Below are 13,748 nucleotides of genomic sequence, written 5' to 3'. Positions count from 1 at the left end.
CTCCTGTAATTACATGCTCCAGCCAGGACAGCTGGGAATTCCATGCTCATGAGCACCGTGAGGCGATGACGCGGTGTTGCCATCCCAGTTCAGAGCAGGCAGAGCAGCCACTCACCTGCACATCCCCTCTGGGGCTTGAGAACTTACCTGCTGCTGAGCCCAAAGGGCTTGTACCCACCAGGACACAACTTCAGTTCTGGAACCTGGGTGAGATCTTACAGGTTGATCTGCTCAGTGTTAAAAATAAGTGTGTGTTCTGAGAGGAACTGTTCATTTTTGATTGCCAAGGATCGTGGTGTTATTTGCAATGCAGTGGAGAAGGCACAGTCGACACACTCTCACTGATCCTGAAGATCTTGTCTCCTTCCTACTCTGTTTTCATCCCATTCCTTCCAAAGGACCAAAGCCTTCCAGCTTTCATTTCAACACAGGACCGACAGGGTTGCGTGACTTGGCAGGATGAGATGGCATATCGCTGCAGGAACACTGGCAGAGGCTGCCTGATAACCCACCTACAAGATGTCCTTGCCTTAGGAAGCTATTCTCTTCCCCAAAAAAACAACTTCTGTGGCTGATCTGTCAGCTAGCTGGGGTGTGAGAGCATCAGCCAAAAGCCTGTTCTTCCTCTCTTCCCTATTTGTACCTTTCCCCCAGCCTCCATCTCATATTCCAGCTAGAGAAGATGACCACTCTTTTCATTTAGAAGTAAAAATAAGGAATAACCTTTCCTTCTGCTCCAAGACAGGTTGCTTAACTACCTGCCTCTTGCCCTGAAAAATGGGCTTTGTTACACTTTTAAGTTTGTTTAGAACAAACACTTCGCTAAACATCTCGTATCTTTTTTCTCATGAGCATCCCAATGGATTGGCTTTCCCATTTTGGCCTGAATTTTCTCACAGAGGTGGTACCGAGCAAGGTGAAAGCTATGACCTCAAAATCTTTAAAACTTGTTGTAACCAAGTTCCCATGACTGGATTTTTCCAAGCCCTTTACCTGGTGGAAATGAGAACAACGGGGCACCCAACTCTTTTCTGCTCTTACAATGCGTCTGCATCGACGTTTTTTGGCTTTAGCTGGCACTGTGGGTTATAAAAGTAACCTGCAATAACTGTCATGAGTTTTTATACTGGAACCAATCATTCAATAAGCAACTCATGCAAAGTATGCTGCAATCACAGGGAATCAATAGAATTACTTCCTTTGGCTTCAGGTGGCCTGGAATCAGGTGGTGTGAATGGCATTACAAATGAAGGATGGGGGTTAAAATTCAAAAGGAGCCCCATTAATAGTTAGTTTCTCCTTCCAAAAGGCCTGTTGGGCTAAAAAAAGAAGGTTAAAAAAAGAACTTTGTTTTTTCTCTGCTGGACTAAAAATGGCATATTGTGTTTGGTCATGGAATAAATAGTGCTCAAATGTGCAAAAGAATTGAACCAGAGTTTGAATGGAATTCATATGAATTTTAAGATGGGGTTTCTTCAGTGGCAAAAGGACGAAAAGTTGTTTACTCTGAAAACTTCATAGGAAAATACAAATGCACTCAAGTGACCTCTGGAACTTCAGGAGAGGTCAGACTCCTGAGGTATCAGGATGAAAAGTAAATTATTATTGCTTATTGGAAATCACCACAGCCAAAAGTATCATTAACAGCTCAGGACCACAGAGCACGGAGGGTTTAAAAATAGAAATGTGTCTGTGCCTTGACGTGAGACTTATTCATCCTTAAGCTATTTAAGACTGCAAAATATTTGCAAGACAGTATCTTAGAAACACAATGACATGGAAATCCAGAAGATTTAGATTCCCACTGGCAACACAATAGGGTGGGTATGATTTCCTCCTCGGATGCACTGGCATTGTGTCTTTGCTACAAACTTTGGATGGCAAAAAGCAAACTGTGATTTAGCAATGGTTCAGAAATGATCTACAGAGCCATTTCCAGCAGCAATCTTCCCTATTGTCTGCATTTCCTCTCTTGGACCAAGCAAACTGGAATAATGACTTTCCTCTTTAATACATTAAGACTTTGGGTTTGGGATTTTTTTTTTTTCTTCTCTTTTTGATCAAAGCAGGGTGGGAAATGGGGTTTTATACTTACAGTTTTGGGGCAGAAGCAGGCCGAGAACAGGTGGAATGCACGTTGTGGAGATACTGTCATATCAATACAGAATTCAGCTCTATTTTTACAAATAAAAATATTTGTTTTGCTATCTTTCATCCAACCTGGCCCAAAGAGTTCATGGGAGTCACACTGAGGCATGTTCAGGTATCCCTTGGTCACTTCCAGATCCCTGCTTCTCTGTTTTAAGGTTGTTTTTTCCCCCTCCCCTCTTCCAGTGAATCCTTATTAGCATAATCCTGCCTCAAATTTGCTATCGCTAAAACCCAAACTTGTTTCCACTCGCATCCCAAACATGGGAAAACCTTCAGGAAAAGCAGCACAACCACAATGCAAGCCTGGTTTTGGAAGGCATTATCTTGTATCTAGGAAGGTCTTATTTACTATTTTGTCCTTAAGATTTGACAAACCCAAACAGTTACCAACTGGGCTTCTGGTGTTCGTTTTCTCAGAACAAAATTCCCGCCTTCTAACTAAGTGTCATGAGTTAAGAGTGTTCATATTTTCTGGCTAGGAAAGGAGGATTGGTACGAAGCCTCATGCTTTGCTCTCTCACAGAACTGTTAAATGGGAGAAGATGAAAAAATTTCAATCAGCAAATCAAGTTCTGAGCCCAGCTTTGCCTGTGAAGGTCCCTCAAGGCAGCGAAAACGTGACATCCACTCTGCTTCCCTTCACAGTTGAGTCAAAGGAATCCCTGAGCTTCACTCCATGGGTTTTACCATTCCACTCTTAGCAATTAATCCACTTTTCAAATTAAAAGAACAAAGCAATTAGCATTCTTCCTCGTTAGGAGCCCATTTCAAATGTCTTAGTGAAAGCTCCTACACGTTACACTCTGCTAAATGCCAAGGATTAAATCAGAAGAAAATGAAAGCTCCCAGGCTAAGAGCCATCACTTAATATTTAGTGTCTGCAGTGCAGCCAAAAACTCCCTCTGTGCTCTTGGAGACAGAAGGATTTCAGGGGGGATTCACTTATCTCCATGTGGGTCTTCCAAAGCAGCTCAAAACCCCAGATGCACCTTGGGCTTTGTTAGGAAGATGTCAGCACACTCAGAGCACAAGGAGAGCTGGGAACAGAACCTGTCCCACAGGAGAAACTCTTGCATATTTAAGTTTATTTCAAATAAGTGTTCAAAGAAAAAGAAAAAGGAAAAAAAAAAAAACAACAAACCAAAACTGAAACCAAAATAAAACAGATTTAGTATATATTTGCTTTTCTTAAAAAAATGATTCCATGAAAGGATTTTATAGATATCTAAGTAGTAATACAGATTTTTATATACAAAATTCCATTTCAAACAATTTACTGTACAAAAGAAAGTATAAGCAACTGTTACTATTTAATGATTTCAGCAAATAATGAAAAACTCTGCTAAGTATGTGTTCAGGATATAGTTCTACCATTTACAGGAATGTCAGTATTAAGTTGGGAGTACTTTCAGGTGAGTATTTACAGATTAAATCCCCCTTCAAGGACGTTCCCTAAGATTTCTCTTTAGAACAGGTAGTTCAGGTTTGTCTTTCTTCTGGATCTTTTGGGTTACCGAGGAATGAGAGGAAGAACATGTTTTCAACAAGATGTGTGGACAGAATTCTGCTTGAATTATTCCCACTCACAGTCCTTTTGCAGTCAGTGGGCCTGATCTGGTAAACACTCACTACTAGGAATAACACTTACGTGGGAATAAATCAGGCAGGATTTGGCCCTCCAGCAACAAACTACCATAAGTTACAAATTTTAAAAATAGTGACATTCCTGCAAGTCAAAATACAACAGAAACAAGAGTTAACAAAATATAAGCCCTTTATTAATAAAAATCTTTGGTTGGATCAATATTTTAAATAAGCTTCAAGAATATTTGGTTAATACCATTTTCTTTCTTCCACATAATTTCTCTTCTGGTACCTTCTTTGGACAGACTACAGAAAAATATCAAGTTTATCACATACTTTAAAACAAATAAATATATCAAAAGCTAAATATGGCATTTTTTTTTTTAAGTTCTAGCATTAATCTTTAAATTAGTTTGGCAAAGAAAAAAGAAAAGGAAAAAAGAAATAACCAACTTCTCTTGAAAACAGTCTTTCGGCGTTTGGTTTTTTAACAAACCATACAGTAGTTAGACTCTAAAGAAATCTTTCCTTTTTATTTTCTTTTTCAGTTTTATATTTGCAATGCAAGTGCCATGGACAAGACAAAGCAATAAAAGAAATCAGGTTAATTGCACCAATATTATTTGGAAGTGCAGTTTATCAATTGACAAAGCAAAACTAAAATGTATTATGCTTAAAAAGAGTTGTACTGATGGGGTTTAACTAGGCATGGTAAGTAAGGATTTTACACTTATACTTTAAGGAAGCTCCTTGTACAAAAGATAGACTATTTTAAGACAAAAGAAGAGTCCTGTAACTAACTGAAGGTCTGGTCCTGTAGCCCCAGTGCAGGCAAAACTTCCACTGAAGACAGTGAGCAGTACACATTTTGGGTTCACTCCTCTGGCACAGCCTCTGGGAAATGCCACTCAACAGCAGAAAAATCTGTGGGAGAAACTGGGGTGCAGACTCCCTTCTCCTGCAGAGGACACAGGGCTACAGGGGGAAATCTGGCTGGGAAAGGGATGTGCTAAAACAGGGAAAAGGGGATTTCCTCAGCAACAACAGTGTCCGAGTACTGGGCAGGGCAGTGTGAGTCACTGGAGCTCCACGTGTGCTCTGTTAGTTCAGGGCATTTCACAAAATGCTCTGTGATCATCTCCCTGCTGGGAGGATCCCAAAATTGTGCTGCTGCTGCTGCTGCTGCTGCCGCTGCTGCTGCTGCTGCCTGGCCATGAGAGAGGAGCTGCTGGGAACTGCAGCTTGGGGCACCGGGGTAGCTCCATCCACAGCAGTCGCTCAGTGGTGAAAAAGGACTTTCCAAATTCCCTTTCCTGATGGTTCTGGAGGTCTTGGATACACAGCAAGTTGCCACAAGTGCCCTAAACACTTGGTGTGACACTAAAGCTCTGCTTGTTTCAGACACAGAGCTAAACCCAGTCTTGGAAAGCAAGTCAGTCTGGGAGGCTTTAAGTGGGTTCTCTCCACCCTAGAGCTGATTTTGTGTACAATTTATCTGGTTACCCCATGGACCTTCAAACCTGGGTTTCCAAAAATATCTTAACTTGCTATTATTATTCAAAATTTACCTTTACTTCACTAGTTAATCAATAGGCTAAGGTCAAATTCTCAGAGAGTATCTCTAGCAAGATGTACTAAGTACCTGCATTTATTAATGCACACCAACAACAAGAGTGGTATCTAACGATGAAATATAAAAATTCCCTGCATTTACTGCTTGTGCAAAAGAAAAAGAACATTACCAGAAATAGAACGTGGTCCTCCATGCCTGCAAGAAGGGCATTTCTCACAAAGATGGGAGTGAAATGGCAGCGCATCCTTCAACATGCACCAGGTTGTCCATTACTCGAGTCCTGCCCTCTGTGGCTTGTGGAATGCCCTGACATACTCAGCTCCCTCCTCTTCTACACATCCAGAGGATAGGAATGGCAGGAGGACAAGCTGCCACTGTGGCTCCTGGAGAGTCTGGGGCTGTGATTGTTACAGTTTTCACCTTTTCTCTTGTCCTTGTCATTCCAGGTTTCGAGCATGTGCAGCTTCCCTTGCTCTTCCCTCATGAAGACCTCCACCATGAGAACCTTCTCTTTGTGGATCTGCTGACTAATGTCCTTGGGAATGTCTGGGATAATCCAGTCCACAAAGTCACTCATAAACATGACCAGATTCTGGAAATGAAGTTGTGAGAAAATGTCAGCAAGGTCAAATGAAAGGATGGCTGTGGGGAAAGGGGGCTGGTTCTGGTGTACTCAAGGAGGAAGGATGAAGAAAGGACAATATTTGAGTTGGGATCAACTGCGTGTCACAAGGCTGGTGCTGAACCAAATTCACCTCAACTGCTTGCTCGTGCTAGAGGTGAAAAAAATACCTCAGGCTCAGATCTCTGTGATTTATGTATGAATACTGTCACAGCCACTGAGAATTCCAAAGGAAATACCGGCAGTGATAAACAGCTCAGGAGTTTTGCAGCAGGAAGGCAGAAGCAAATGGAAGAGGTAAAAAGTGGTGACAGCTTGTAAAATACACTCCAGTCAAATGTTTCTGATTTAAAAACCTTGATTCAAGGAAAGGGAGGTCCTTCACAAAAAGATACATATTTTATCCAAAAAAACCCCAATAAATTTTTGAAACAAGTTTTTCAGATAAGGCAAACTTAAAACACTTGTGTCACAATAACCAGTGTCACTGTTGTGACTGAGTAATGTCATTTAAGGACAAATTACAAGATTTTGCCTTCTTGTTCACGTGCAACTTAAACTGTAACTGGGAAAAATTTGGAAATTTCATTTCTTGGCTAGCTCTAAAAATGATTTTGCATTAAATTTATGCTGCTGCATTGAAATTGTTGATGTCCTATGGGAGAAATTGGTGGGACTTAATTAGTATCAGCCTTGTACTTTGCTGCTCTCTGAGGTCATTAAGTTCTTCTGCATCAAACCAGTTCAGGGAATCCCTGGGGATGCATTTCTGCACTGAGGATATACCTGTACTGGGGTTGGTGGTATGAAGAGGGTTATGAGGATGGGCAAATTTCTTTTCGTTTTCAATGAAACAACTGTGAATGAAGATATTTCTTTGGCCTAATGACGTATTCCCAAGGGTCTGCAGCGCAACCTACCTGGAAAACTATCACAAAGGCTAATCTTGCTGCTAGGACAGCCCAGAAATCCTTTGAAATGTCATATTTGTTTTCAGACCAGGGGGGTTCTCGATAATCTTTGTACCTGCAAAACAAGACTCGGTAAATCGGTGATGTCATTCAGAAATTTTAGCACTGGGATTAATAATTCATACCAAATACTCAAACAATAAGTGGAACTGTCTAAAAGAAAGTTCACTATTACAGCATGATGTCTCCCATAACCTTCAAGCTTTACTCCAATTTAAAGGTCTTCCATCTTAATACCCTCTGATTAGTACAAGTAATATCAATTTTTCATAAGATGGAGTCAAATACACAGCTCAGATGATTTATTTTGTTTTAACGTAGGTAAAAGGACAACATCTATTTTTCAGACTGATTTTAAAGGCAAAAATACTGATCTCAGTAAAAAACAGTTTAAAACCACAGCATCCTGTCAATATTTTGATGGAATTTGGGCCTCATACTTTCAAATGATTTAAAAGTCCTTGAAATACCAAAGAACGGACGGAGTGGCAAGAATAAAGTGGCTGGGATTAGAAAGCAAATAAACTTGGCATTTTGCTTTTAGACCGTGACACTGACACTGCTGTTCAGTTAGTTCTGTGCTAAAACCTGTTTGCCAGCCTAATTCATCCTGTGCCCAGAGAGCACCAGAAGGGAACCAGGAGAAAGTAAAAGCAAGCAAAGGTAATACTTATGCAATTTTGGTTTTTTTTTTTTCCCCTTTCATCTTAGAGAGATTTTTTCTGTTTAAAGGTCATTGCAAGCAATTAACTTGCACTGTCAAATATATAAAGAATATAAATATAAATGTGATATATATATATATATATAAATACACAAATATAAACATTCTTTTATATAAATATAAAATATTATGTTTATAAAGGTGAGGTTTTTTTCCCCCTGATCAGTTTCTGTAAGTTTTCACTATATGTGAAAGTCATCTTTCTTTTTTTTTTTTACTCCTCTGGAACATCTCTTTCCTCCTTGTTCTCTTTGCATGGACAAACAGTGAATTTAACTAATGCTAATCTCCATTTCCCAGAAGAGAAGCAGTAATTCATATTCAGCCTCTGTGATTGCTTAATACGTAAGCCAAGATGTTCAAGACAACGGATATAAAAGCCACCAAGGTGCTAAAGAGGAACTGAAAATGCAAGGGGTTTAAAAATCTGCCCCGTTCCCAGCCGGCTGTGAAAACACTTCTCATCAGTTATCATTCAAGGGAGTACCTGCATATCTGGACCTCGTAGCCAAGATCCAGGGGGTCGTTGGGAGCTGTTCCTGCTTGGAAATCGCTGACATTAAAAGAGGATAGTGTATGGTTGACGAAGCCATGCATGGTGCCATTCTCACTGTACATGTACAGGTACACGAGGCGTGGAATGAAGTCGGATGTGAATGAGATCACAAATGCCTAAGCCACAAGAGTAAAGAGTGAGCGCAATATCCAGGCACTGCTTCATTAACAATACCCTCATTAATTGCCCAAACAAGTCATGCAACTTAGGGGACATTGCAGCCTACAGGGCCCTAAAAATGGGGCATTCACTGCTGATATTTACTGTGATATGGTGATATTTACTGCTCTGCTCTTCTGGGTTGCAGCACATCAGATGGAGGAATTCCACGCCAACTGAGATATCTCTGGGTGATCTGAGCCCCCCAGAGAATGGAGCAGCTGCACCCCCAGCACCAGAGGAGAATTAACACAGTAGTCCTTCCCCTTGCCCCAGTCACAGCTTGTCTCTGGTGCATTGCCACAAGGTCCAACTGATTGATTTCCAAGCGCTTTTCCCGTTCTGCAAAGAACCGACAGCGAATCGACCCTTCAAGTTCTCATTGCATTGCAAAAGGGCCATTAATTGTGTGTGGTGTTTGACTCCATCAGGATAAAAGGATGAGCAGACAGAGCCCAGTTTTATTTTTGAGGTCACAAAAATTGCATTTAATTTGGTTATTTAAAATGGTTCTTTTCAAAAACATTGCACAGAAAACGCACAACAGCCAATTTGGCTGAGTTCTCCATAACTTTACCCTTCCTCATTTATCATTATTATGAAACATTCTCAGTGGCATAAATCTCATGTACATGGGGAACAAACACGGTACAAAATGTTTTATTTATTTTATGGTAAAGAGGAATAGTACATTGATCAAAGAGGGAAAAATAACACTGACAAAGAGACTACACAGAAGGAAAGAGAAAAACAGAGAGAAATTATTTCCAAAGAAAAAGACAAACTAAGGCAGCAGACCAAACAACCAAAAGAATGGTTTTGCCACAGCCCAACAGACCCCTGGGGGCAAACTGAAGGGATTTCCAGTCTGGATAATGTAAAAAAAAAAACCCCAAGTGAGTTGATGGACATGTGGCCATGAGCCCTACACAGCCCCTGGTTTGCTGCATTGCAAACAGCTTTTGTTTTCATCTTTCCCCAGCTGGGGTGCAAGGAGGATGATCACTGTGGGATTATATTCCTATAAAGTACCAGAGAAGCACATACATTAATATATTAAGGTGTGCTAAATTTTTCTAAGGGCTGGGATGCGGATTCTGATGTTGAAATAAAAAGTATTTTCAGAGTTTTCAACACACTCTGAAGTGGGAGCAATGGGCAGATTCTCAATGGAGGGGCACTGTGCTCTGAGGAGCTGAACTGATTCTCATCCCATACCAGACCCAGAATAGCACTGAAGTTAAAAAATATATCATCTTAGTGGAAGTATTTCAAAAGAGCAAAAGTAAGCAGCCGTGGTCCTATTTGTTTGAAGGCAAAGCTGTTTTATGAAAACATTCTGGAGAGAAGCTGCAACGACTAGCTACTATTTTACATTATTGCTACTACTATCACAACTTTAAAATAAACACTGCAACTAATTCTCTGCTAGTCCCAAAACTTTCTAAATCACACACTTTCGCTTGATTTAAGGGATTTATGCTAAAATCAAACTAATGGAGCAGAATGGAAAAGCCAGCCTATTGAATTCAAGTTTTGTTCATGCTGATTTACTTACGTTTATGATGACAGCAAGCTTTCCAATGCCTCTGAGGATGTTATACCAGATTCCTGAGGGAAGAGGCAAACATGTAAGTTCTGTTCTAGTCCTTAAAATTCCATAAATTACATTTTTAGTTAACAGTGTTAAGAGCACCCGAACTGGAGTTATATTTTAAATAAAAAAAAAAAAGAAAAAAATGATAAGAAATTGATTTAATGACCTGTAAGCAAAGGGAGCCCAGCTCTGTCGTCCAAAGCTATGTCTGAGCACCTTTTTTTTTTAAGCTGAAAGCTTCTTTGAGGAAGAGGAAGGCAAGTGTGTGTGAGAGAGGAATGCTTGGCATAGAAGGCAGGTGTAGGTGGCTTTACACAGGATGATGTCCCTGCAAGACTCCTCCAGCCTGGCTTTCTGGCAGAGCACACACAAACCAGCCTGGGCAGAGTACAGAACTTCAGGAAAAGGTATGACAGTGTCCATGGAAGCAGGGATAGACCTCTGTTTGTGGCTACCCACTGCCTTAGGCAGGTGGGACCTTATCTTTCTCCTGATCCTGACAATCCCTGTGCTAAAAAACTCGTCTGGTTTGTCTGTGGCCCTCTCAGTCTCACTTTAGGATGTCTCTGAAAGGAATGAGGTTTTTTCATCCACAAGACTGTGATGGAATTGCAATGAATTGCAATTAACACCCTCTCCGAAACAAATTAAAAAAAAAAAAGAAACAAAAATCAAACCCCCACCACAGTCAATAAACCAACAACACCCTCCCTACCATCTCCACCAGCAACCCAAGGCATCAAATCAGGCAACCACAAAAAAAACCATCCCCAAAGCAAAGACACAGCAAAACATGATGTGTTCTTCAAGTCCAGGGTGATCCCAGGCCACAAGGATGAGCCCAAGGAAGAGCTCTGCCTGTACAACAGCAGAATGAACCCTGAGTTTAGCAACAGACCACACGCTTTCCTGCTCTCGTTGGCCAGTTCTGTAATAAAGACAATTATTTTATTTCTATTTTTATTTTAATGACCTTTTTAGTCATAAGTAACCAACATTTGGGAAAAACAGCTTCCTTGATACATACACCTGGAGCTGTTAGGCTTCCCAGTAAGGGGTGACTGGTCTGTTGTCCCTGTTCCAGCTACATTCACTGCAGCTTTCACCCTTCTGAAGTTCTTGCTGAGTAGGGATACGTTTACTCACAGCCTTCTGAATCTCCTCTCACTCCCAAGGGTATTTCTGAGGCCAGTCCAGACTTATTAAATGCAGAAATTTTTGCTTCTACAAGAAAACTGCATTGCCGGGAAGGATCATTGCTGTGCAGAGCCATGCGAGATATTTTGCCACTGCATTGATCATTTTGATTTAAAAAGTGATAATGCTTGCCTAATAAAATATTAATCTGAATTTAAAGCTCTAGTCTTCCTATTTTAAAAGCAAAACCTCGAAGAGTTATGGCAGTTCACAGTTAAGCCACAGTCTAATGTTTTGAATTTTCCTATAAATATCTTCCTGTTATTGAAAGTAACTCAGCACAATAACATCCTGCCATCAATCCAGGAATAAACAAACAGGGATGCAATAGCAATAAGCACTTACCTATATCCTTTGCTCTCACTGCTACCGGTCTCCTCAGCTCAGTCACAAACTTTTTGGCATCCAGACGGATTTCAATGATGTTGTTCAATAAGGCAAACAGAGGTGCCAGAGGGAAGGACGCAACGAACAAAGTTACAAACCCAAACTGGATAACTGGAAATGAAAAGAAACCCTTTCAGTGCCCGTGGGCAGTATTTACCAAATGCTTCCATCACCACATCAGTGCCATCCCCCGAATTCTGACAAGATGACAAGTTCTGGGAGATTAAATCCCATTTTCTGTGTCAGGTACAGTTTGCATGACAGCTGCTCCACTCAGGCATGGAAGGGCCCGTTGCCACCTTACAAAAAACGCAAGGAAAAGTAACCACAAGGATGGGGAAGCTCCTAAAACAATTTTTCCATGGGCAAGACCGGCACATGTATGACCTGAGGGAGTGGGGTTATGGTAGCAACAGTGTTAGCTCTACCCAAACTTGCCATTTTCCACCTGGCATGTTTTTAGCTTTCACCGATCCCACTGGAAGCTTTGGAAAGGACATGACTGATTCTCTGCCTCTGCTGGGAATAACTTGCTTCCTGGGATACACCCCAGATACCTGGGATGTATCTGCTTTTTGTTTGCTGAGGATATTGCATTGATGTCATGTTCATCCTGGCACTGCCAGTGCCCCATCCTTCTCCTCCTCTGTTACTTCCAAATGCTGATCTCAGTAACTGCATCTTTTCTTATTTTTAGGAGCTGACAGCATGACCTCTTAGTCTGTAGCATTAGATTTCCATCTGTTTCAAGTACTCTGAACATCAAGGTCAACACATATTCTAATTTGTCTAATTCAGTATAATGCATTACTTGAAAAAAAAATAAATTAAATGTGATCTGTTGAGTACAACCTGGCCTAGAGACACATCTCTCTCTCAGCAGATTTAGACCAGATTTCAGAAAAAAACCCAAAGACTCTGGTGTGGAAATTATCAAACCTTAATTAAGTTATTTGCAATATAGGGTGGAGCTTGGTAATAAAATATGCCTCACAATCTCAAGTATATGCCACTTGTAATCATTTGCATTTGAAACTTGGCAGTGACACGTCACGTGGCTTGAAAGAAAACATCCACAATATCGTGCTAAAGTAAGGGCTTGTGAACAGCAGGGAGCACAATCCAGCCCTCAAGCAGCCAGGGTTGGCTGAAACATGCTGCAATCCAAGACCGTACACGTCAATAATTAAGTTATCTTCACGTCCACCGAATCTACAGTTCAAAATGCTCTGCCCCCCATCCCAATCAGTCAGAATAATTATGGCTTAAAATGCCTTCTTTCCACCTCACTCACTCATTTCCATGTATTCAGGGGTGAGCCCAGCAAAAGGCTCCAGGTTATAGTCCACTTCATAACGCTGCTTTTTTTTCATGTGCTCTTCATGGTCCAAAGAACGCCGACGCTTTAATTTCAAGTATCGGATGAATTTCTTCATTTTTCTGAGGGAAGTGGAAATGATTCGGTTAGAATCCCATTCTCTGCTCATTTCTCAGTTATTCACATTAACAGGCACGACAAGCTCTGTACTTATTTTCATAAGAACTGTGCAAGAGCCGCAATATGCTATGAGTATTTTAGGTGTATATTATAAAAGTATACATCAAAGGGATCAGGCACTAAAATATGGTAATAATCGAATCACTTGTTCACCATGACACCTCTTGCTAACCAGCAGGAAAGCAATAGATTGCCCAGCACTTTTCATCTGCATTGCTGGATGAATTGTAGCAAGAATGCAGCTACCCCCAGTCACAGAAGCATGGAATCCCAGAATGGTTTGGGCTGGAAGGGACCTTAAAGCTCATCTCATTCCACAGGCAGGGACACTTTTCACTAGACCAGGTTGCTGGTCATTCAGTTTGAAGCCCCCTCAGCTCCTGCTGCTCTGCAAACACAGACTTACTGCGAAACCTCTCACGCAGCCCGTGAACCACCTTCGCATTCAGGGGCGGAGGACACACAGTGCAAATTGCAGGCACTGTAAAAAACACTTGTTAAAAGAAAAAGAACAAAAGCCTCTACTTACGGGATGCCAATCTCAAATAGATTGTTCTGAATCAGCTGCTTGCCCAGCATGATAATACTGAGCTGGATGCACAACTCCATCAGGCAACCGCCCGGAGCACACTGGGGTGGACAGGGGAAAGGAGAGTCAGAACAACCTGCTGCATCCCCGTGGCAGGGGCAGAGGGTGCTCCCACCCAGCAGGACTCACAGACAGGATGG

At 41.3% G+C, this 13,748-nt stretch overlaps 1 protein-coding gene across 4 annotated transcripts in view; it reads right to left on the bottom strand.

Annotated features, from left to right (window-relative positions):
* Positions 1–3,524: 3,524 nt before the first annotated feature.
* Positions 3,525–13,748, bottom strand: part of ANO1 (anoctamin 1) — a 77,447-nt gene continuing 67,223 nt past the window's right edge. For all 4 annotated transcript variants that reach the window (XM_027903704.1, XM_027903700.1, XM_027903701.1 and 1 more), the window contains 7 exons: positions 13,549–13,649; positions 12,816–12,961; positions 11,480–11,632; positions 9,899–9,951; positions 8,113–8,297; positions 6,851–6,956; positions 3,525–5,900 (listed from right to left, as the gene is read on the bottom strand). In XM_027903704.1, the coding sequence (XP_027759505.1) occupies positions 5,640–5,900; positions 6,851–6,956; positions 8,113–8,297; positions 9,899–9,951; positions 11,480–11,632; positions 12,816–12,961; positions 13,549–13,649 (1,005 nt within the window). In that variant the 3' untranslated portion in view covers positions 3,525–5,639. The remainder of the gene's footprint in view (positions 5,901–6,850; positions 6,957–8,112; positions 8,298–9,898; positions 9,952–11,479; positions 11,633–12,815; positions 12,962–13,548; positions 13,650–13,748) is intronic.

Source organism: Empidonax traillii, unplaced genomic scaffold (genome assembly GCF_003031625.1).
Source record: "Empidonax traillii isolate 1590-97213 ecotype Southwest subspecies unplaced genomic scaffold, ASM303162v1 scaffold992:size1346157, whole genome shotgun sequence".
Lineage (NCBI taxonomy): Eukaryota > Metazoa > Chordata > Aves > Passeriformes > Tyrannidae > Empidonax > Empidonax traillii.
This window is presented reverse-complemented; position numbering and strand designations above follow the sequence as displayed.